Below are 23,494 nucleotides of genomic sequence, written 5' to 3'. Positions count from 1 at the left end.
GAATTTTTGATTTTTAGGGCATTACAATAAATTCAAGTGAAGCTATTAAGAATGCTCGAAAGCATAACTGGAATGTAAAAGAAGAAGATGGGTTAAATGTTGTAGAAGCTCCTGGAGGTTATAAATATTATCTTGTAGATAAGCCTTCCAACAATGGTAATTAAATGAAATTACTCATTTTTTAATTTGAACTCATGCAATGAATGTTAGATTTTTGTTTTATTAGGCAGGGGTCGATCCAGCGCGAAATTAGGGCCGCTTTGCGGCCCCTTCACAAAATTCCGCATGGCAAAAGCGGCCCCTTTCACAAAATTCTGCGTCGCAAAAGCGGCCCCATTCACAAAATTCCCCATCGCAAAAACGGCCCCATTCACAAAATTCCGCGTCGTAAAAGCAGCCCTTCACAAAAATTTATAAAAAGGCAGCCTTTTCACAATATTTTTTAACCGCAAATGTGTACGCATCTACGCGGAAGCCTACCCCTCTTCCACCTTCCCCCATCTTATCTTTTTGCCTGCTGCGTGAGGTGTTTTTACTTGAGAGCGTCAGAGGGGGGGGGGGGGGGACAAGAGAGGGACGCTTGTGATTGGTGGCTAGCGAAAATCCAAGAAAAATAATGAGCACGTGATAAAGAATTGATTCGATGATTTTCTGCTGTTCCACGAGTGCGAATTGAAGACTGACTCATTTCACGCCACGGCAAATTAATCGCCTATATTCTGTTGGTTTGATTTGCTTCAATGACCAAATACTTCTGAATTAAATATTCCTTTGAATCATTGTAACTTTCAATTGTGTCTTAGTTACACGCATCCTTCCTTTATCCATATTATTTTGCCAAATTATGCACTTTTAATTCTCAAAAGTAGTTTCAAATTGAAACCTTGCCAGTTGCAGATCTTCTAGTTTTTTTCCTCTTTCTTTTTTTTTTTTAATTTTTTTAAAAATATTCACCCGTTTTTTTTCAATTTGTTCCTATTTTCTTCAGTTTATTTTGAAAAAGTTTAAGGTTCATAGTTGGGGGGGGGTTATCTTACGGAACGAACGAGCAAAATTTCTGAAAATTATTCCCGAACGAAGGTTAAAAAGAACACTCGAAAAGCTTATATTTTCCTTTTTTAATCAATTGCATAGAAATTCGCATTGAATACTGACGCATGCTGATGCAAATCGTATTGTCTGGCAATTAATTAAATCCTGTTAGAGTATGAGTTACTACACGGGAAACGCCGAACAACCGATTGGCGAAAATCCCTGTAGTTTGTAGTTGATACTGTTCGTTCTCGAAAGTTCATTTGACACGATTGCATTTAACGAAAAAAAAAGGTGTGGTTAGGCCAGGGGTACCCACTTTTTCTCATATTCTTTAGTTTAAAGCAGCGTTTCTTGATCTTTTTTTGAATCTCGGACCGGTAGAACTTCGTCAAAAAATTTCACGGACCGGTAGAAATTTTTTTTTTTTTTTTTTCACTAAAATAAACTAATATGTTTTGTCTTTTTTTTTTTTTTAAACAAATGCCAGAAAGAAAACCCTTCTACTTAAAGTAAACTTACAAAAGTTAATTTTAAGATTTTTTTAAATAACTTACACACTTTGAATGTAAAAATAAGCGCAGCTAATTTGTGTAAATTTTCATAAGCGAATGAATCTTATAGAGAAACCACAAAACGTATGCAAAGTAATGGATATATTAATGCATAAAATATCGTATAAAAATAGGAATAAAATTAAAATAAGGAAATTTTATTTTATTGGAAATGGGTATAATTCTTCGAAGACCGGTCAAATTTTTTCGCGGACCGGTGCCTACGGAGAATTGCTGGTTTAAAATGCATTATTCATTTTTTCTTTCCTGCTATTTTTCTTGTAGACTGTACGCGTAAGAGCAAAAGATAACTTCCAAAGTCACGCTAGTTTGAGCGTACAGCATACAATAAACCAAAAGAATAACGGTATTATTTTTTTTGTAGTTTAATTCCTAGATTCCTTCTTTTATTGATAAAATACAATGCCAGCTGAAAAATATCGTCGGTCATTCTATTTAATCTTGCTGTCTTCTTAAAATAAATATGAAACTTCCAGATGAGCAATTTCGCAATTTTTTAACGCATGTCCGCTAATGGTGAGCAACGGGAACAGCGCGCAAAGGAAGTTTTATTGAGTGGGATTTTATTAAAAAGTGGCGGGAATCGCGTAATCTGCAGACGATAAATTTAAAAAATGTGGTAATTGTATATTATTCCAGTTCGTTTTCTTTCTCGGTATTAATTTTTCTTTTGCAACAGATCGTCTGCGATCCTGGAGCGCAGACGATATTTTTCGTAGTTAGCTTGTTCGCGCCTTCGCGTGTTTAAGAGGACATTTTTTAGGCGCATCAAAGAATAAATTGATATTCTATTCAATTATAATTTGTGTGCGAGCGGATAATAGATAATTTTAGCGGATAATGGAGCGCTGGAGATAGCAGCCGCAATAATCTCAGTTTGGAGAGATTGCTTGTTCGTTGAAAATTATTCTTCAAGAAATTAAAATATGAAACGAGGACGTCTGCAATGGGAGGTACCTCCCGAAATTGTGCGTATTATGTTAAAAAATTTCGCTCTTCGAACGTTCGGTCCCAAAATATTGTGAATTTCTTCAAGTCAGCAATTAACAACCCCGATAAAATTGCTACCACCGCTTCATCATGCAGTAACAATAACGCAAATGTTCCCGTTTTGGAGGGCTCGGGAAATGCGGTAAAAGATAGTACATCAAATGACAGTGAGGCAGTTCGCGAAAGTATAACGATTTTTGAGCAGAAAATACTGGAAGTGAATCTGGAGCAACTTCAACTGATGATGATATTGAGATTGAGCCATCAAATAATGATTCAAGCATTGTATTTGAGAGTACAAATGGAAATAAGAAGCATGCAATAAATAAAAAGTACATTGCAAATTATGAAAAGGTGTATAGCTGGCTTTACTATAGTTATTCAGCTAAGGGTTTTTTGTGCAAAATATGTTCATCTTTCATGAATGTTAGTGATTTGAACAAACCTTGAGTAAATATTGGAGTTGATATCAAGAAGAGCTGTCACCCTATAGAGTTTTAAAAAAAACATGAGTGCAGCAAAAATCACAGAGAGGCTGTCAATATACAAAAATCTAGTGCTAAAGAAGGAATTCTCAAAAAAATCTGAAAGTGAAGAGATTGGAAATGAAGCAAAAAAAAAAAAAAAAAAAAAAAAACAGAAAATTGATTGGTAAGTTTATTCAAATTTTGTACTTATAATCATGAAGCAATGGGCCATTTTTGAGAATTTTGAATCTCTAGTTAGATTTTTGGGGGTAAATTTAGATGAAAATGAAATGAAAAAACATTTGCTAACTTGTGGTAAGAATGCCACGTATTTATCCCACATTTCAGTTCAAAACATTTATCTTTGAAAATACCAAAATTCCGTTGTTTTCAGGAAAATCCTAAATTTTACTTTGATTACGTAATATATATTTAGTATTAATTTGTGTTGAGTTTCGAAATCCAATTCTAAAATAACTTTACTAAAAATAAAATTCTTTTATATGCTGTTTTTATATTTCTATTTCTTTCGAAGATCTTGATTTCCTTACATGCGTCATGGTAAATGAATTTTTCGCATTTTTGATGTTGACTGTACCTTGTTAAGTGGCAAACAAATAAAATTTCTTTATATATTTATTAACATCATTAAATTGCAAAGTTTTAAACGAAATACCTACTCTGTAAGAACGTCAAATGTCAAAAAATTAAACGCTGAATGCTGGTGCAGTATTATTTTGGGTTTTAATTACTTTTAAGTTTTTCAAACACATACATTCTTCTGTGTTAAGAAATATGTGATATCTTTGAGTCTGTTCATATTGTATTTATTGGGAGTTATCATTACGTTCAGCAGCATGTGCAATTTTCATTGATCTAAAAGTATTTGAGAGGGGCAAACAGTAAATCTGTTATGAGACTTTCACCTTAAGAAAGTGTGCCTTGCATATGTATATTTGTAAAAAACAATAAATGTAATGTGTGTCAAATTACGAATAAAATGTTAAGGGTCTTACTTCCCCCCTCCCCCAGCGCATTTTCTCTAGACGGCTTTCAGGTATTCTTCAAGAACTTGCAATCACCCCTGAAACCTGTCTAATGCTTTTCTATAACGATACGACAGCTAAAAATGCTTTTATATAATCTTTTCCAAGAAAAAAATCACAAGAAGTTCTTTTTTACAAAAATAAAGAAAATTCTCAAAAATATTTTGCTTTTTCACAAAAATAAAGAAAATTCACAAAAATATTTTGCTTTTTCACAAAAATAAAGAAAATTCACAAAAATATTTTGCTTTTTCACAAAATGGGGACCCAAAAAATAAAACCTGGATCGACCCCTGTTAGGAGAATCTTTCAATAAGTTTAAATTAATAAAAAAAAAATTTCTAAAGTAATTAAGGGGACATTTTTAAGTGAAATATGTGAAAGAATCGTTAAGCTAAATGCTCTCACTAAATTTCATATACTGAATAAAATGACGACTTAAAATGAAAATTTCACTATGTAACTTAATTAAAAGTGTTTTCTGGCCACTTGTTGTAATTTTTTTTTTTTTTTTGAATTTACAGGTCTGCAATTACGTAAAGAGTTCATTAAAAATCCTCATTTTTTCAAATGCCTTTAAAGTCTGTTAAACGAAAAAGTGGAAGCTCTCCTTTTCAGGGAACGTAGTGCTCAGTGATACTAACAAACTGTGGAAAAAATGAAAATTTTTGAAATTGACATATTTCAGAAAAATCAAAAACATTATTTTAAACTGTTTTTTTTTTTTACAAAAGACTGTGGGAAAAAAAACTAAAGCACATATTTCAAAATGTTGCCTATTTTTTTAAACAAGAAAAAATATCCTTTTAAATAAAACAAACCGCAACAAAATATGTTCTACCATTCCTCAGATAATGTACTTTAAAGATTTTGACGAAAATCCCAAGTGAAAATCATGACAGGACTGCCATCTTTGGTGTCCTGTATCTCGGCCTAGGAATTTTTTTGGGCGAAAAAAAAAAAAAAATTTAACGTATGTTAAATTCAAAACAATCCAAGACCATCATGTGACAGTCCTTGTTGAATTGACATGGATTCTACCAGAAGCAAAATATTTCAGGGAATGCTAACTAATTAAATCTTTTTTTAAAGTAACAGCTGTTCATTGGGCTAACATTATATTTCCATACTATTTTCTCGTTCTCTAACATATTCAATTTTAAAGATTGTCTATCCCTTGAATGTAGACATTTTTCTTTAAATGTACATTTCACAATTCCCAACAAGAGATGTAGCAAGCAATAACTGCCATATCGTTGCCTCAGAGCAACAGTAGGATATCTTAATGTCATTCCTGGGATTAGGTGTCTTACTTACTCTGAGGCGACGATATAATTTATGCATTCATTTAGTTTGGACAAAATCTATTTCTTTCTTAGTCTTTAATAGTTGATTTCATCCTAATATATGTGTAGGGGAAGTTGGGGCATGCTGGTCCACTTTTCTAGTTTTATATTTTTATCTCACTTAAAAAAAAAATGTCTGATATTTTACCATAACATAAATTACATATTTCTCATCATCTAAGATTATTTTTAAAAAATCATCATGTTTTTTTTTTTAAATCTAATTTTTACCTGAACCATTGAAAGTAGACCAAGGTGCCCAGTGTCTGGGGTACATTAGTCGTTGGTACAACCCTATGGGGCGCCTCAAACCATGTTGCACAAGAAATTGTTACAAAATTGCTGATAATTATTGTTTAATTTTGTAAAAAAGAATTTTTTTTCTTCTGTTTTAAATGAAAAGCGTGAATTTTTGGGGTCAATAAGACCTGCTAAATTAATTTACTGAATTCAAAAATTATCTTAGAGTGTAAAAAGAAACAAGGTTACAACTCTTTGAAAAAATGACAAAATTACTAAATATTATTTAAAAAAAAAAAGCTTCTTGCTGTTAACATTTATGATTTTAAGTGAAATTTAATACATATTTTAGTTAACTAAAGCTATTTTAATGAATATTTGTCAGTGATAGCCTGTCGATTCCTGGAACAGGCAGTATTCGGACGGAAAAAGGCTATATCAGGCAGCAAGAAGCAAAGGGATGTAAGTGACAAAATAAAAAATTTGGAGATAATCAGTACAAATAGTTGGTGAACCTCTCCTCTGTCTTGGGGCAAGAGATGGTACTAGTAGCTCTAGTAGGTGCTACTATTCAACATGATTAAAAAAAAAATCAATGAAAGCCTACCTAGAACCGGAACTTTAAATGTGTTTTACTCATAACAAGGAAATGTCCACTTACATCCCTTTGTTTCTCACTGCCTCATATGTACTTGACATGTTCTGTATCCTCACCAAAATGTTATTAAAGAAAAATGAAGTCCATGTCGGGGAATGTGGGGTAAAGAGAAATAGTTAAGATTACTTAAAATTTTCAAAATGAACAAACTGGAAATTTGTTTTAAAAATTACAATAAATATAAAGAGAATGATGCATTTTATAATAAAACTTGCACGAAGACATCATTTTCAATTTTTGGCAGTAAATTTGTCTCTAAAAACAGTGGATAATTTTTATTATTTTTTTTTCTGTGGAGCTAAGTGAAAAATAAAATATTTTAAGGAACAGTTTCCATCCAATTTTTCTTAATATTTTTTATCAAATGAATCAGTAAACAAAAGAATAAGAATAAATGAATAAGTAATGAAATGATAAACTGTAAAAAAGAAGTAATAAATATGTGAAAAAAAGAGAGTAAATGTTTTGAAAATTAGTGAATGAATGAAGTGAATTAATAAATGATGGAGTGTAAAGAACTTACTTAATAAATAATTGCATACATGATTTTGTAAATGAATGAATAACTAAACAAAATGAGCTATTTCAATTTACCCCATTCCCTTTATGCTGCATGTACCTGACAAATCGTATCCACAGTAGAATGTAGTTGTTTTGTTATTTTTTAATGCATATTGTTTTAAAGACAAAATTGATTTAAATTTCCTTTTATGGAAAATGCTTTTATGAAATGCATCTTTCTTTTTTGTACATTTGAAAAGACTGTTTTTCCATCAGAAATCAAAAACTATACAATCAAACTTTACATTTTTCTTTTTATACATTTATTTTAGACCCTGTGGAAAAAGTAACTTTGGCTGTCTCCAATTTGTCAAAATCTGTTGGTATGGCTTTTTCTTTTCTTTCTTTCTTTTTTTTATTATTATGTAGCTTTTTGTTAATAATTTTCTATGATATAGATATCTTTTAGTATAGTATTTCTGCTTGAATAAAGAAATTTCTGATTATTTTTTCATAGAATTTTATTTTACCTTAGGAAACAAATTTCCTGCACGTTAAAAAAAGATCTAGTCATATAAATTTTAAAAAATGCTAAACTATATACCAACTGAGAAAGTTTTAAAATTTGTTTGATTTTACTTTTAATATAAAATATTTTACTCAAGTTCTTAAGGCTTAAATTTTCCATTACAGTGTTAGAACAGCAATCAGCAACCTTTTAGGGATAATGTACCATCTTAGGGTTTTTAAATAATACAGTGTGCTAAAAACATGTATTCTCATACACGACAACTCATTATACTTGTTCTATAATATGTTTTATGTAATGGTAATATCTTACTATTATTATAAAAGTCTAATGTATGGCGTTGCAACGGCCTACGAAATGGAAGAAAAGTCATGACATTGAATAAAAGTATTGTGAAACCAAGGCTTCACTCGATGCACGTCTTATCAGGCTCAGTCATTTCTCAAAAGATCAAAGGCGCCGACTTGCCCGCAAGAGTGCGCTGTAGTATAATCGGGCGATCCTTTGTTTACATTAGTTAACGTATTATGCGTATTATTTCTGCTGCTAAACAGGACGTATTTTCTATCTTTAACGTAAAATTTCGTCAATATAGTTAACCGATGAGTAGTACAGGGCGAATTGATGCCGGAACGGCGTATCAGTTCTGTTTTTCAGGGGATTTTTTTTTTTCCTTTTCGGGTAAAGCTGGTCCCAACTCAGAATTCAACTATTTCTCATTGACGTTCACTTCTGGGAAAATACATCCCTGAAGCACAGGGAACTCCAAAGCATTGTGGGTCTTGGACCTCACTTGTAGTAAATCAGGCCAGGGATTACGTATAAAGTTTTTTTGAGGCATTTAATGTGAGTTGATATCGAGGAGGGTTCAAACATTACTATTTCTCTAAATAAAAAAAAAAATGTCTAGGAAGGAAACCTTGCTGTTTATAAATTATGTAGTATTTTACTGCATATTTAAAGGAGGTATTTAATGGTGCAATCGTCTAGATTTCGGCAAAATTGTTTTATTCTCACCATATCGGTTAAGACTGCAATACATATTTTCTCTTTTGATATTATTTCGTTATAGGTACGTTGCTTGGCTTGGTGAGTTTTCTCTTTACCTTGACGAAGTACGGATGTCTAAATAAATTAGACCATCGAAAGCATTAAAGTTTTATCACATATATAGTTTTATTACCTATATATTTATTAAAAGTTTCAATAATCCTCCCAGTAAATGAAACCACTCAGGAAACGGCATTAAAAGTTTCAGTAAAATATTTTTAAAAAAAAATCTGCTGAACAAACTATATTTGACAACAATAAAAGCTTCATTTTATTGAAACCAAAAAACCAAATACGGGGGCAACAAATAAAATGAAAAATAATCGCCACGATTTGAAATACTTCGTGACGCACACATATGTAATCCTTTGGCGTCACAAAATTTGACAGCATTATATTTCTTGCCATTTAATATTCACATTAAAATCAATGGAGAATTATCTCCTCGCGGAACATGAGAAGTTGGCGAAAACATTTTCTGTTGCTAAAATTACTGCCGCCAATGTTTGTTCTTCTGATACTTTGATGGAACTTTTATTGTTTTCAAATTAATTGATACATTTATTTGGCGAATTATTTTACACTTTAATTGATCTTTGGCTGAATACAGTAACGTGGTAGCTTCCTAATACTGTTTAGTTTTGATTTAGAGGATTACTTAATAACTTAATTTAATTTTCCAATATTTTTTTTTCATTTTAATATCCCTTTTTATGCTACTTAATGGCTTTTTTTTTTTTTTGAAATTGGATTTTTAGCAAATAATTAAAAAGTTTGTGGAATTTTTTATATTTTTTTGTTGCATAATTTATTTATGTGGCAAAATTTCTATCCTTTAAATTTCCTCACAATGCGTAAACATTGGAATACCATTTACCTTTTTAACAAATTTGTTTTTATTTTTTAACTGTTGTTATTATTTTTATTTATTTATTTTTTCAACAAGCAAAAGTTTTATTCTAAAAAAATTAGAAGGAATTTTTCTTATTATTTTTTCAAAGGCTGGAATGTAGGTTTATTAAAATCTTTAAATGAAAAACTACCATCTTATCCTTTTTTGCAATTTTTATTGGCATGTTTCTTCTGGTGAATTCATTATTGTTTCAATGTACTTTTAAATGATTTCAATTTCTTGTTTTTTAACATACGGCATACTCCTTAATGATATAAATTGTAATGTATAATGATCGATACTAACAATCAGTTTCATGGCAAAATTTTTATTTGATATGTTTTCTACATAATTTTCTTTAAAATAATTGTATCTCTATGCATTTTTTGTGCATTTTATTAGTTCTTATTGTGAAAAAAATAAAGATATATCAAATTGAACTATTCACCATTTTCAGAATATGTCCTAAAAAGTAACTAATTTTGAATTAAACTTTAAAGTAAGAAAAAAAATTACTAAAAGCTTTTTTAATGTTTCCATAAATATATTTATCAACTAACAAAAATATCCGGCGTTGCCTGGGTTAGTAATAATTTTGAGAAACAATCGCTACTTACATTTCTTTTCTCTTTTAACTCACAAATATATTTATCAGTTGTGCTTGATGAAGAATATATAATTAATTTTTGCGTAATAAAACTAAAAAAATATTTTTTCTTGATACAAATTATGGAGCATAGTTCATATGTTTAATAAACAGTATGGTTTCGTCCATAAGTTGTAATGTTTAATTTTATAATATTACGCATAATTTCATTCAAAACCAAATTTCCAATATTTGTTTTTTATTAATTGGAAGCAGAAATTAACCCCCCCCCCCCCCAAAAAAAAAAAAACTAAAAAAAAAAAAAACAGTATTTCAAAAACATTTTATTCATATACGTTTTCAAACAGAAAACTTCTTTTTAAGCTCATTTGAATTGTTATCTAATGAATAAATTGCAATAAATGCTAACTCCTATTTATATTTATTGAAGGTTTGCAGTTACATTACTCAAATAATTTTGAAAATGCTTCATTGCGAAAAGTTAGAATAGTTTATCAGAAAATTTTTTCATACACCAAATTTACATTGATTTAACTAGATAAACATCTTTCTCAGCTTATATTCATATGATTTTGTTACAAAACTTAATTTTTTTTGAAAACAAAGTTTCATATTTTTTCATTTTGTACCTAAAATATCTTTACAAACACTTTTCTTCAGGAAGAAAAATCCACTTTCAAATAAACTCAAATACTTTTCAACTCAATTTTGAATACCCATTCTCTTTTAAAATAAAATTATCTGATGCTTATATAGTTAAAAATTGCCACAAAATCCAATAGATGTCGCTGGAGTCTGACCGGGTTTTTTGTTTGATTGATTGATTATTATACTACAACTTTTATTGAAATGACTGAGCCTGATAAGACTCGTATCAAGTGAAGCCTTGGTGAAACAATGACTGCTGTTTCTAGTTGAAGGCTCACCTCCATTTTAGCTTAACATTAGTTTGAATCAATTATAATTCTTCTTCCGATTACCTTGGAAAATTCAAACACACAGAAAAATCAGCTTTATGTTGAAAAATAATTTTAGTATGTGTGAGTATTTTTATAATAGACTAGAACTCAATTTTAGTCATTTGGGGTCCTCTAAAAATTGAAGAGGGGGGGGGGGAGGCTAGGCCACAGTCTAATTGACTTATTCTACAATCAGGCTATGGACTGAACAACCTGAACTTATCAAAAAGCCTAATCTAATGTCTTTTCATTGATGTTATAAAATATACATATGGGGAAATAATAGTTAAAAACATAAGTTTTTTCTATTATAGCTTTTATTTGAATTTATTTCATTTTCCCAATAAAATGTGTGAGGTAATTTGTAGGTCTGAGTTTATCCTCACAGCTGTGTTTCATTTCAGTGTATCACTGAATCAACACAAGTGTCCTTTTATTGAATTTTTCTATTTTGATATTTATATGAAGATTATTTGGCTTGACTAAGCCTTTTATTTGCTTTTTTTATTATGAATTTCTTTTGAATACTCTCATCCTAAGTGTATGACGTGCTGTTTAATTCTTCATATAATTATAAGCAACTAGCAGTACCCACACGGCAAAGCCTGTGCTAAGAATTTAAAGTAAGTCCCTTAAATAAATAAAAATCCATTCCCCCCCCCCCCCTCTGATGTAAAATGATCATTTTTCTTTGACTAAAATCTTTTTGCACACCCTTAAAAAACTGTAAAAGTTTCTTTGGAATTAAAAATAATTTGCCAAAACATACAATTACATTTGCAGTTGCTTTAAAATTTAAAATAATGCACCAACTGTATTGTTTATCATCTAATGTGCCAAGTGACCACGCTACCGTAACCCAGCCCTTTAACAAGTGAAGTGGATTTTTTTTTTTTCAATTTAAAATGTTTTGCCAAATAAACAAAAAAACTTTTCAAGAAATAAATAATCTCTTTACAATAATATTCATTCAAAAGATTGTTCTATAACTATGCTCAACTAAATACTAAAGGTTATCTTTAGAAAACATACAGATTGTGTCCCTTATCAAAAGAAAAAATAATCGAAGTTTTTTCTGCAATGTACCTTAGCATTTTATTTATAGAGATATGCTTGGTAAAATTTTAACAAATTTAAATTTTTTTCCCTGAGGAGATGTTGAATTTAGTTATTACATTCTTCATTCAACTTGAAATTTAGCTGCATGACACTGCAAAATTTAAAAGAAATTTAATTGTATCTATTATAGTTATTATACTCTCCCCTCAAAGAAAAGAAACTTTTAATTTCAATTAGTTGATCATATGTAGCAAAATGTAAAGATATTCAAAAATTATAATTACCATGATTTTGGAATTTTGCTTTCTTTCATTTTATCATTATTATTTCTACAAAGCTTTTTGGGAAAATCTATGTTTCTTTCTTTTTTTTTAGAATATTGGAATGGTCTCCTTGATATGAAAATTTTTGAAAAGAAGGATGATGAAGTAATTCTTGGGTATTCTAATGAACAAGTAATTATTATTATTATTATTATTGTTTCCAACATTTTTAATATTTATTATCTAAATTTCTCATTAAATGTCTTTTGCACATTATACTTAAAGGGAAATATGACATTTAGCTAAATATGTTCAATTATAATTATTTCATGCTGATTTATTACGCACTCATGTTCTTTATGCAGTGTAAATTACATTTGAAAAGTATTAATGGACCTGTGAATCATGAACAAGCTTTTGGTAGAATAGCATTTTCATGTCCAACAAAAGAGGTAAATAATTTCACTTTTAAGTTTATACTGTAAAATTAATATAGTTGAGTTTCAATATTCCAACATGTATGCAATGTTTTTTATTTCGATACATTTTATTTTCTTTCTTGTGATCTTTTTTTTTTTTTCGACATTTATTTAAGATCAATTTGATTTTTTTCTGTATTTTATTGTCATGGCATTCAAATTAATTTCTTCATTGTTTTTAATGAATAAATAAATTTGATTCAACTCATGTCCAACATTGATTTAAATTTCAATCCAGACATTTGGATTTTATTGTCATGGTATTCAAATTAATTTATTCATTTTTTTTATTAATTATAAGTTAATTTGATTCGATTCATGTCCAACATTGATTTAAATAATGTCTAACCAATCTAACCAAAGAGGTAAATAATGTCACTTTTGAGTTTATACTATAAAATATAGTTGAGTTCCAGTATTCCAACATGTATGCAATGTTTTTTATTTAGATAAATTTTTTTCCCCTTTCTCAATGATTATTTATGTTTTCAACATTTATTTAAGACCAATTTGCTTTTTTTTTCTAGATTTTATTATCATGGCATTCAAATTAATTTATTCATTTTTTTAATGTGGTTAAAATTCCTAGTGGTTGCTATTTTTATCACTTGTGAATATCTTTTTAACTCTTCCAAAATGATGATAAACTAAATTAAAATTGATATGTGTAACATTATACAGCTGCCTCAAACTACTTAAAATGTTTTGTTAAAAAGTAAACTCACAAATCTTTGTCAAAAATGTCTTTGACTAAATTTTTATTTAATGTAAGTAAAAGGGGGAAACATCATTTTTGTGTTTTGAATTCATCCAATAACCAACTAAAGCGTTGAGTAAATTTTAGTTCTCTACAAACATGTTTTGCTATTTTTTGATGGATTGTAAGATTGTTGGAAGACAAATTGTACTGATGTTCAACTTATCAAGTTGGCAGCTCTGTGTATAATTTTATTTGTTAAACTTATAATCTGTCCAGAATTTGAGTAATGATGCATATTAGTTCAGCTGGGCCTCTCTGGGAATATTGAACAAACTGAATTGCTAAGTTTTTCTGAGATTGCTGTCACATACAGTTTAACCTCGATTTAATGATTGTCAAGGAACAGAAAAAAGTTATCGTTAAATATATGTACTGTATTTAACTCATATATACTGTATATGAGTTAAATACAGTATAACAGTTCTCATACACAGAGTATAACCTCGATTTGATGATTGTCAAAGAACAGGAAAAAGGTTTCTTTAAATCAAGGAAATCGTTAAATTGAGGAGCATAAACATTCAATGGAGTCAAATCCGCACCAGTGAAATGTATCCTTAAATTAAGGAAATCATTAAATTGAAGTTATACTGTAAATATCCATCGTAGTGGTACATTTCAGGAATCTTGCTACTCATCACACTATAATCACTTATCTAATGCTTTTCCGAAGAAAAATAAAATGTTTTGTCCAAAGCAGAAAATTTGCTAACATGGTTAAAAATAATTTTCTTTTTCTTATTTTTTGGGTGGTATTATGTCATTCAGGGATGCATTACAACTCATTGTGCATTACAACTCATTTTTGAAAGAAGTAGAACTGTAGACTAATAAACAGTTGAATGGTCCACATTCTATCTTTGAACATTGTCGTAGAGTACGTAACTCTGCCTAAAATATGCTTATCAAATATTTTTATATTGTATCAATCTCAACAGCTACAACTTATGCATTTTGATTTCTTAAAAAAATATTTTAAATAATTAGTTTATAGAAATATAGTGAAAAACTATTTTTTATCAGTGGATTACCCCCATAGAGAAACTTTTACTGTGGGATTTTTTCCTGTTCTAAATTCCTACAATAAATTTAACATGCAGCAAAAGCAAATCCATCAAGTTTCATTTTACATAAAATTTTTATTACTTGAGTTCAATCATGGCAATGTTGAATGATCCAAGGAATATAAGTTTATCTTTATAGAAAATTTTACTTTCTACATTAGAAAATGTCATTAATGTTACTTGAAGAAAAAAAAGTTTCTTGAAAAGTCTAATATTTTGATAGGATATTGTTCTGAACTAAGATAGGCTAAACTTGAAAACAATTATGAGTAATTAATACGTATAATTTTTGAATTGTATTGTGTTTCATAGAATTCTTGTATTCTAGCTTGCTGGTATTGAACATAACATTAAAGAAGCTGGACATAAGATTTTAACACCTTTAGTAAGCTTAGATACTCCAGGAAAGGCAACAGTACATGTTGTTATTTTAGCTGACCCTGTAAGTACAATTTGATTTTATGATTTTGTAAAATCACTTTCTCCCATTTTACACTTCTTTTTATGGTCCTTGTAATTTTGTTATTTAATGTAATATTTTTAAATTTAATTATTACATTGCCTTTCCACAAGCATATCCTATAAATGAAGTAAATTTACTTCATTCACACCTCCCCTTTAAGTTGTAATAAATGTTGAGTGCATATGCTATGAAAGATTAAAAAATATTTAACATATTGCACCCCAGCAAGGAAAGTGACAAAACTCAAAATTTGGGGAAAAGATAAAATCTAAATGAAATGCTTTTTCTTGCCACAAAGCTCGCACATAGTTTGCTTATATAATTGGTACATGGTGGCATAAAAACGATATCTTCAACAGTGACACATTATTAAAATTTCATAACTTAGAAAAAAAATTTCTTAACTTTAAGTATGCATTATTAATTTAGACAAAAAAAAAACTAACCAGTAAACATCACATTATAAATTTTTTCTCGTATTCTAATATTTGAGGCTAAATCGCTTAAAACTACTACTGGGCCATTCCATCATCATGTGCGGGACAATCCGACTTGATAATTTCACCAACATTTTATTATAGATCTTAACATCTTAATTAAACAGGAGTAAGCACATTTTTTAATCTTTATATTTGATACAAAGATACTCCTGACACATTGTAATTTTTAATAAATAAGTTTGTTATTTAAAACTCAATTAACTTGCATGTGTCAAGTGTGGGACATCCAAAGTCAACCTCTTGTAGTTTGCTGTTGCATTACTTATTATTTTTGCTCTAACAATATAACAACGACAGAAAAAATAATAGGTTTTGAAAGCTAAAGTTCTAACGTCAGGGAAATATACCTCATTTCTTGAAATATAGTAATATTAACTGTTGAAAAAAATTTATGTATATGGATATTCCTCTGAAAACACATGTTTTGTGACTTCTTAAGCACTAAATTTTGTTCATTACCCTTCTAACTTATTATTTTTAACGAAATGTATAAAGCGTCACGTGTGATACAAAATAATTATTTTCCCCCCTATGGGTAAAACCTTGATTTTCTCCACTGCTGCTTTTTCGTGTTGTGTCACTTTCCTTGCCGTGGTGCGATATGCCCAACACATTTATTTTAATCTTCATACATATTCCATAGGATAATTCTGGGAGAGGTGGACTGCTCTTTCTTCATTCTCTGAAATCTGTACATTTATATATAATTAACCTTTCGTTGTATTTAGGTTTTGTGCATGATGTTTCTTATAAAAATTCAGATGTAGAAGATTATATCTTTAAGGGAATTTCTGTTATGAGTTTTTAAAATTTTTGCTATGCGGACCATCTCACCCAAAGTAGTCTGGGTGAGATGGAAAAACTGAATGGAAGAAAGGGATCACGATAAAGTTATGAAATAATTGCACATGCATTATATTTGTAAGTGTTTATTTTCATTACCTGAGAATCAAACTTATAAGTAAATTACTTAATATTAAGTTTACCTGTATTACTTTTTAAATTTTATTATGTCTAAAACTTAAGTTGTTAAAGTTATTTTTTGAATTCTTGCATTCAAACACTTAATGAAAATATTTTATGTACCATGAGATAAGATTTTTTTGTAGTAAATTTCTTGCTATTTAATTTCTGTAGTTTTTGTATCTGTAAAATTTTTTTGTTTTGCGGTTCTTATTAATTTACTAGGGCTTAGTTTTTTGACCATCAGTCAAGTTAGATCTGAATTAAAAAAAGCTGCTCTTTCCAGTGGTGTCAAAAAGAAAACTGGGGGACAATTCCTTCACTTTTTATTGATAGATTTGATGAAGAAAGTAGTGCCTAAATTTCTGCTAAGTCTAAAAAAACATTCGAGCTAAAAACGCATATAACTCCTGCCGTAATTAAGTTAGAGCATTGAAACAATATTTCCAACAATATATAATGTAATATGTGCAGTAAGTTTCACCCCTTTAATAGGCAATTTACTCGAAATTTGAGTTTAAAAATTGATTGCAAAAAAACTAATTCGAAATTTAAAAAACAAAACCCAAGGTGCAAACCACTTAGGCTCAAAGTAATTTCATACAAAATTTCAAGACTGTAGGTGCTATGGGATCTCCTGGACGCAAGTCCACCACAGACTTCCTTTCAGAATTTCTTGGACCTTACTTTTTTTTATACATAAAGAGAAAAAAAAAAGAAACATTTGTTAGGCTTACTAGATGTTTCTCATTCATTCATTACATACCTTTTGTTACGGACGTTTGCATTTGTTATAGGATGAATTGATTTATGTCACCAGTGTAAGGAAATTGAACCTGTCTTGAATAATTTTTCTTATATCATGTGCATGAAATTTTCCTAATTCTGCAAATTTTTTAAGTTTGAATGGTTGATTTCATAACATATTTGCATAACTTGTTTCAGACTATGTTTTAGATAATTATTTAATTCTAATTTGAGATATCATTGCAAAACAGCCTTATAAGCTTTTACTACTCACAAAACAAATTAAATTATTTAATGCATTTATATTAGGTTATTATAGGTTATTGCAAAACAAGGTGCACTGATCCTCCAAAGAAGCCTTTGACAATTCTATCCTTTCATTTGGCTGAACTCTTATCTAAAAGATATGCTTATAGATTTATGCAAAGTGTGTCTTGTGCCTCTTCTGACATGTATTACCCCCCCCCCCCCCCTTGTTAGACGGGACGGGAAACCTCCCAGACTTTCCTAGAAGTGCAGCTGTAGCACTTTTTCGTCTTTCTACTGGACACTACTATTTGCCTGCTTATTTACATTGGCGTAAAGTTTGGAGTTCCCCCTTTTGCCTTTGATGTGAACTAATTCAAATATTTGATGCCTCACATCTTGACTCATGCTCTGCACGTTTGTTTTTATCTTGTAAAGTTCAGAGGTATTGGAAACGAGAACTAATGCCATCACAACCAATCTTCTAGTCATTTGTAATAAAGAAATTTTATTGATTTCTTTTTACTTATCATATTTTCTGTGCATCCGTTCTGATAATTATTCTTGTGTATTTGGTATTCCAGGATGGGCATGAGATATGCTTTGTTGGTGATGAAGCATTTCGTGAACTATCTCAGGTAGATCCAAAGGGTGATGCTTTATTAAATGAGGTGAGTTTCATTATGTTTTAGAAACTTGAACTAGATAAATTGTCTCTATTTATATAAAAGTCAGTGTCCATCTGCATTGCTGTATTTGTCTGTCACATGTCATGATATATAAATTAACTTATAATCATACTTCACAGTAGCGAAAAAAGTAAAGTGAGATTTCTCTCCTTGGCAAAAATTTTAAGTGACGTTTTTAAAACTGAAATGGGAGTTTTTTTTCTTGTAGTTTAGTTTATTACTTGAAAATTTTAGATAATTATTTATTTGAACAAAATGCAATGTGTCATGTAGCAGAAAACCTCATTTAGTTGCTAGAACAAAGGTGCATCTTATTAGGCAATATCGGCTTTTTTTTTTTTTGGAAGAAACATCAACATTAAAATCTTTCAATTTCCTGTAATGCAGGCAAGATTCTTTTTTAAAATCAATTATTTGCTAAATGGTGCTAATGAAGTTCTCATTCAAAAAAAAAAAAAGGTAGCAATGCGAACAAAAAAAGTCTGAAAATGGTGATCTTGCTGACGAAAGTCATTGGGTGCAGCATTGGTTCAAAATGTGATTAAAATACATTTTGTTACAACAATTACGAGCAAAAGATTAACTCAAAGTTCCAAAGATGTTGGATCATTCAGCAAACCAAAGGGAAGAAAAAGCTGTTCCTGCTTCTTTGTGGCTAAATTCCTTGACTCTTCTGTTCATTGGTAAAAATAAGGTGGCAGTCGAACCCTGTTTATAATATACTATCAAAAACTCTACTATACTATTAGACAATGTCTTGGAAACTGAGATTCCATAAACGTTTCTTGTAACCGATACAGCTTAAGCAAAGTTTAGTAAATGGAGGGAGCATGTCCAATCATTGGCTTAGCAAAAGCTGACCCAAAGATCCCAAGTCATGTGACTCAACAACAATGAATGGTTGGCACGTTTTACATGAAACAAGTGAAAGAAACCTGATTTCTTCAATGCTTTGCTTTAAAATCTATCACATGACTTGGGGTCTTGGCTTCACGACTGAAAGTCTTCTCTCCCTGTATTTTATCTTTTCTTAGTGGTTGTAACATCACTTAACAAGAAGCTATATTGGTTGCTGTATTATTCTTATAAAGCAAAATCCATAAAATTTATTTAAACATAACCATTTTCAAAAACCAATGTTGTAAAGAGTATTGTTTTGAATGACAAGAAATATTATCTGCCTTTGAGAGTGAGTTAGAATATGTAACTTGTCAGAATTTAAGAAGAATTTGATTAAGAAAATATTAGATTCAATTATTGCAACTTTTCATAAATCTAATTTTCCTTAATAGCCTTTAATTTTATTAATTCTATGAAAGAATCTCTTGTTTCATATCTATTAGTGAAAGTATTTAGATGCCTTGGTTCATTCATATTAGTCTTGGAAATTTTTAGAAAATCGAGAGCTTGAAAATGATTGATAATTAAAAATACAGGGACACACTTATTAAGTGATTAAGTTGAGAAATGGTTGCATATTGTTTGTTTGAAGCCTAATACAACAATAAACACATGAAGCATTTTTTTAAAACTTCTTAGTATATGGACCATTTTCAGTACAATTTGTTAAATGCCAAGGGAGGATCCGGAAAATTTTCAAAGGAGGGGCAATTTAATTTTATTACTTACCCTATACTACCTATTCTGGTTTACAAATGTTGATCACAAATTTCTTTAGACTTCAGTTCCAAAACAATTCCGTTGTGAGAAGCCCCATGCCGTAACTTCCCTTCCTCTAATATCATCAAAAATCGTCTGAAATTGCATTTCTTGAACATCAGTATAAAAAAATTACTCATGGAGAATCCCTCAAGGGAGGGGCGATTGCGCCTCCTTGGTTTCTGCACCTGGTAAATGCTATAATGATCAGTTATGAAAAATGTTAGGATTTTTTTTTTGTTTGAATTCAAACACTGAAAGGGGGTTTTCTGTTAACTGAATGTATTGTTGAAAACTTTAAAAAAGAATTGATGATAGTACAAGAGATAGAATATAATGCAGTAACAAATTATAGAAAGACCTATTAACTGTTGAAATCAGTTTAAGTGTGATACTCTGCAAAAGTACTAGATCATGAGTTGCTTATAAGTTATCATAATTTAATTAAGAGTACTTGAGTAGTGTTTATGTGCCCTATTATTTTAGAATTTGTATGTTTCATAATGACAGTAGTAACAGATTTGTCGAGAAGCTATTGAAACTAAATATCTGATTTCTGTTCTGCTAAATGTCTCAGTTATGTATTTAAAAAAAAAAAAAAAAAAGTTTTTGTAAACCAAAAATTGATTGTGTGTTGAAATGGGCATTTGTAACTTCAATATTTTTGTTGTTAAATAGATAGTTTTACTGTAGCCATGTAAAGCATTCCTGTATCTGACTCTGTATTGATGTGTAATTGAGTTAATACAGTAAAACCTGTAAAGTTGACCACCTCTCTATGTTGACCACTTTTGTCGGGAACAAAATTTTTCCTATCTCATATAGCGAAGGAAAACCTCTGTAACTTGACCACCTCTGTAACTTGACCACCTGTCTATCTTGACCACTAATGTACGCCAAATTTGGTTTGGAGTATTGTAAAAAACCCTTTGTAAGTTGACCACTTGGTTTATTTTTTTCAACTTTCTTCAGCAAATTATTTTATTTTATTATTTATTAACTTATTTATTTATTTATTATTATTATTATTTTTCTTTTGATAGCTTTCTAAGAATGTTTTTAATGCTTTGATGACAGACTAGCATTTTACTAACTAAACAGCAGCTTAAAGCTTATGCTGCTCTTCAAAACTTGTTTTTCATTTGTTGTTCTACTTGAGATAGCTGCTCAATGAAAATACGTGTCAGTAGTAAAGTTCAAAATCTTTTCTTTCAGTTGCAATATGCTGTGGCAACACAGGAATTGTGCAAAAAGAGCTGGCCTGGATCTATATATTTTGGGTCCCTCTGCAACAAAATATGTAGGCCCCCCCCTCCTGGCCAGCAGTGTCTATTTGTAAAGTGCATAAGTCTTAGTGCTAGTTTTTTTCTATTTTTTCTTCAATTTCTAGGGCCGTTAGCCCCTTTAAGGACGCGGGTCCCTCGCACTGCGGGTACACAGATCTGGGCCTGCTAATGAGTAAAGTTACATGTTTCTGGTCCAAGGATTAAGAGATAGGACATTTTAATTTCTCCTTCATGAACTGGGAGAGTCGGGCTTGTTACTCTTTGTGCTATACATAAAAAGGCTTCAAAAAGAAAGTTATTTGAACTTGAGATTAATAAAAAGTATGAAATATTAAAATTAATTGAAAATGGAGAAAACCAGAGAAAATTAGCTGGTATATATGGAATTTCTAAACCTACAGTGTCTAATATAGTAAAAACAAGAAAAAAATAACAATATTATTTGAATAGTATTTTTAATTATTGTTTCACTTTCAATAATGTTAAACATTGAAAGTGAGTTGAACAGAAAGAGTAAGGGTGAATTCCTCAAAAAATGAATACATGGTGCAAGAAATGACAAAAAAAAAAAAAAAAAAAAAAAAAAAAACGCCCTTTATAAGTTGACCACCTGTCTAAGTTGACCGCCAAAGTGCTGCACCGCGAGTGGTCAACTTACACAGGTTTCACTGTATAAAATTATAATCATTTATTCTCTTGTACATAAAACCTGAAAAAACAAATTAACTGTTTAATGGTTTTCTTGTATGATTTGCTTGCAAGTTTTGATGCATTTTCCACTCTTAACCTCTTAAATGTCTTGATTTCCACTGAATGTATCTTGCATTTGCTTTTTCTAACTGTTTATTCGTATTTTCAGGCTTTAGCAGCTGACAAAAGTGATGAATGGTTTGCAAAAAAGGGAAAATCAAAAATTAAAATGTAAATCTGAGGAAACAATTTTTTTTTTTTTTTTTTTGTGCATAGCTCATGATATGTTTATAAAATAAATATTTATACACTTTTTTGTATTTTCAACTGCTAAAAAAGTAAATTGAGACTTGAACTTGGTTGTAAAAACATTTTGAAAAATGTTTGTTCTATTCTGAACTTAATTCATTCCTAATATAATAAAATGTTTATTTTACAATTTTGTATCTCATTCATTCCTTGTTTGCTATTTTGATGCAAAATTTATTTTATTTTAAAGTTACTTTTATCTTTGATAATACAGCGGAACAGTCATTTTGGTGCACAGGTTTTTGGAGCTGATTTTGTATGAATTTGGTACTCTGAGTTTTAAGTATAGTATTAGTTTTTGTACAGGAGCTCAAATTTCTGAGATATAACAGTTAAGTATATATTACCAGGGTTTAAGTTGCATTCATAGATCAAATAAAAAACGAGACATGGAATTTTTATTCCGATAGTATTATACAAATAAATCAGAGCTGACCAATTGAGCTGTAGGCCATGGGTCCCAGATTTTTAAGGGTCCCAAAAAGACTAAAATCGTAAGTCTATTATTTAAGAAAATTAAGGTACTCTCCTTTATTTATTTACCTTTATTAGGTGTTCAAGTGTGGGATGCTCTGCCTCTCAACAACAAGTAATTTGAATGAGTGGTTCACCATCTCAACACCCCTAGTCCTCCATTGATGCTTATGTTTATAAAGTTTCACTGCAGAGGACTCTCAGAAAATATTTGTTTAGGGCCGCCCACTATAATAATAGGGCCCTAAGAATATCATATACAAAGATTCAACTTTTCACACATCATGCAAAGCAAGAACTTACAGGTTGACCTTAACTGGCTGAAGCATTGTTACTAAACTTGCCAGATATTTACAACATGTAGTAGAGCTGGGCGATGTAGGAATTTCAACATTGTGATGCATCGCCAACCTTATGTAGCGATGCATCACGATGTAAGTTTTTTTTTTTTTTTTAAACTAAACTTGCTTGTTTAAGTTTGACAAAATATATGCTAGGTAAAAAATTTATATATCATGCTGCATGCGAAGCAACAGATTTCAGCACCAGAAATAAATTCATTATATTATAAAGCAGTGCTAACAGCTTAAGCTAATGGAAAATATGGAAGACTGCTATGAGCCTGTTTTTTCAATGCAAAAAGGTATAAGTAAATGGATGCAAAGCCATGCATTCCATTCAAAAGCTCACATGTTCTTGCATTGTAAAAAGGTTCCTTGTAATCCGTAGCGGGAGAGGGGAGTCGCACCAGGTGGAGCTCAAAGAGGATTTCCGAGTTTATTAAAAATCGAAATATTAATTCTGAAAATTTCCACCAATATATCTTAAATTATATTTAATCTAACAAATTTAACAAAAATAGAGTGCCCAATATTGTAGGGAAGGGGGTGGTTACATATATCATCCAGGACAAATTTTGCATAAAATGGATTTGCAGTTTGTATTTGTCTT

General features: G+C 30.1%; 1 protein-coding gene across 1 annotated transcript in view; it reads left to right on the top strand.

Moving 5' to 3' along the window:
- Positions 1–22,169, top strand: part of LOC129221612 (glyoxalase domain-containing protein 4-like) — a 28,648-nt gene extending 6,479 nt beyond the window's left edge. The window contains exons 4-10 of the mRNA XM_054856132.1: positions 18–156; positions 7,188–7,238; positions 12,327–12,406; positions 12,580–12,666; positions 14,846–14,959; positions 18,021–18,107; positions 21,930–22,169. Of these exons, the coding sequence (XP_054712107.1) occupies positions 18–156; positions 7,188–7,238; positions 12,327–12,406; positions 12,580–12,666; positions 14,846–14,959; positions 18,021–18,107; positions 21,930–21,995 (624 nt within the window). The 3' untranslated portion in view covers positions 21,996–22,169. The remainder of the gene's footprint in view (positions 1–17; positions 157–7,187; positions 7,239–12,326; positions 12,407–12,579; positions 12,667–14,845; positions 14,960–18,020; positions 18,108–21,929) is intronic.
- The last annotated feature ends 1,325 nt before the right edge of the window (positions 22,170–23,494 follow it).

The sequence above is a fragment of the Uloborus diversus genome, chromosome 4, assembly GCF_026930045.1.
Source record: "Uloborus diversus isolate 005 chromosome 4, Udiv.v.3.1, whole genome shotgun sequence".
NCBI classification, from domain to species: Eukaryota; Metazoa; Arthropoda; class Arachnida; order Araneae; family Uloboridae; genus Uloborus; species Uloborus diversus.
This window is presented reverse-complemented; position numbering and strand designations above follow the sequence as displayed.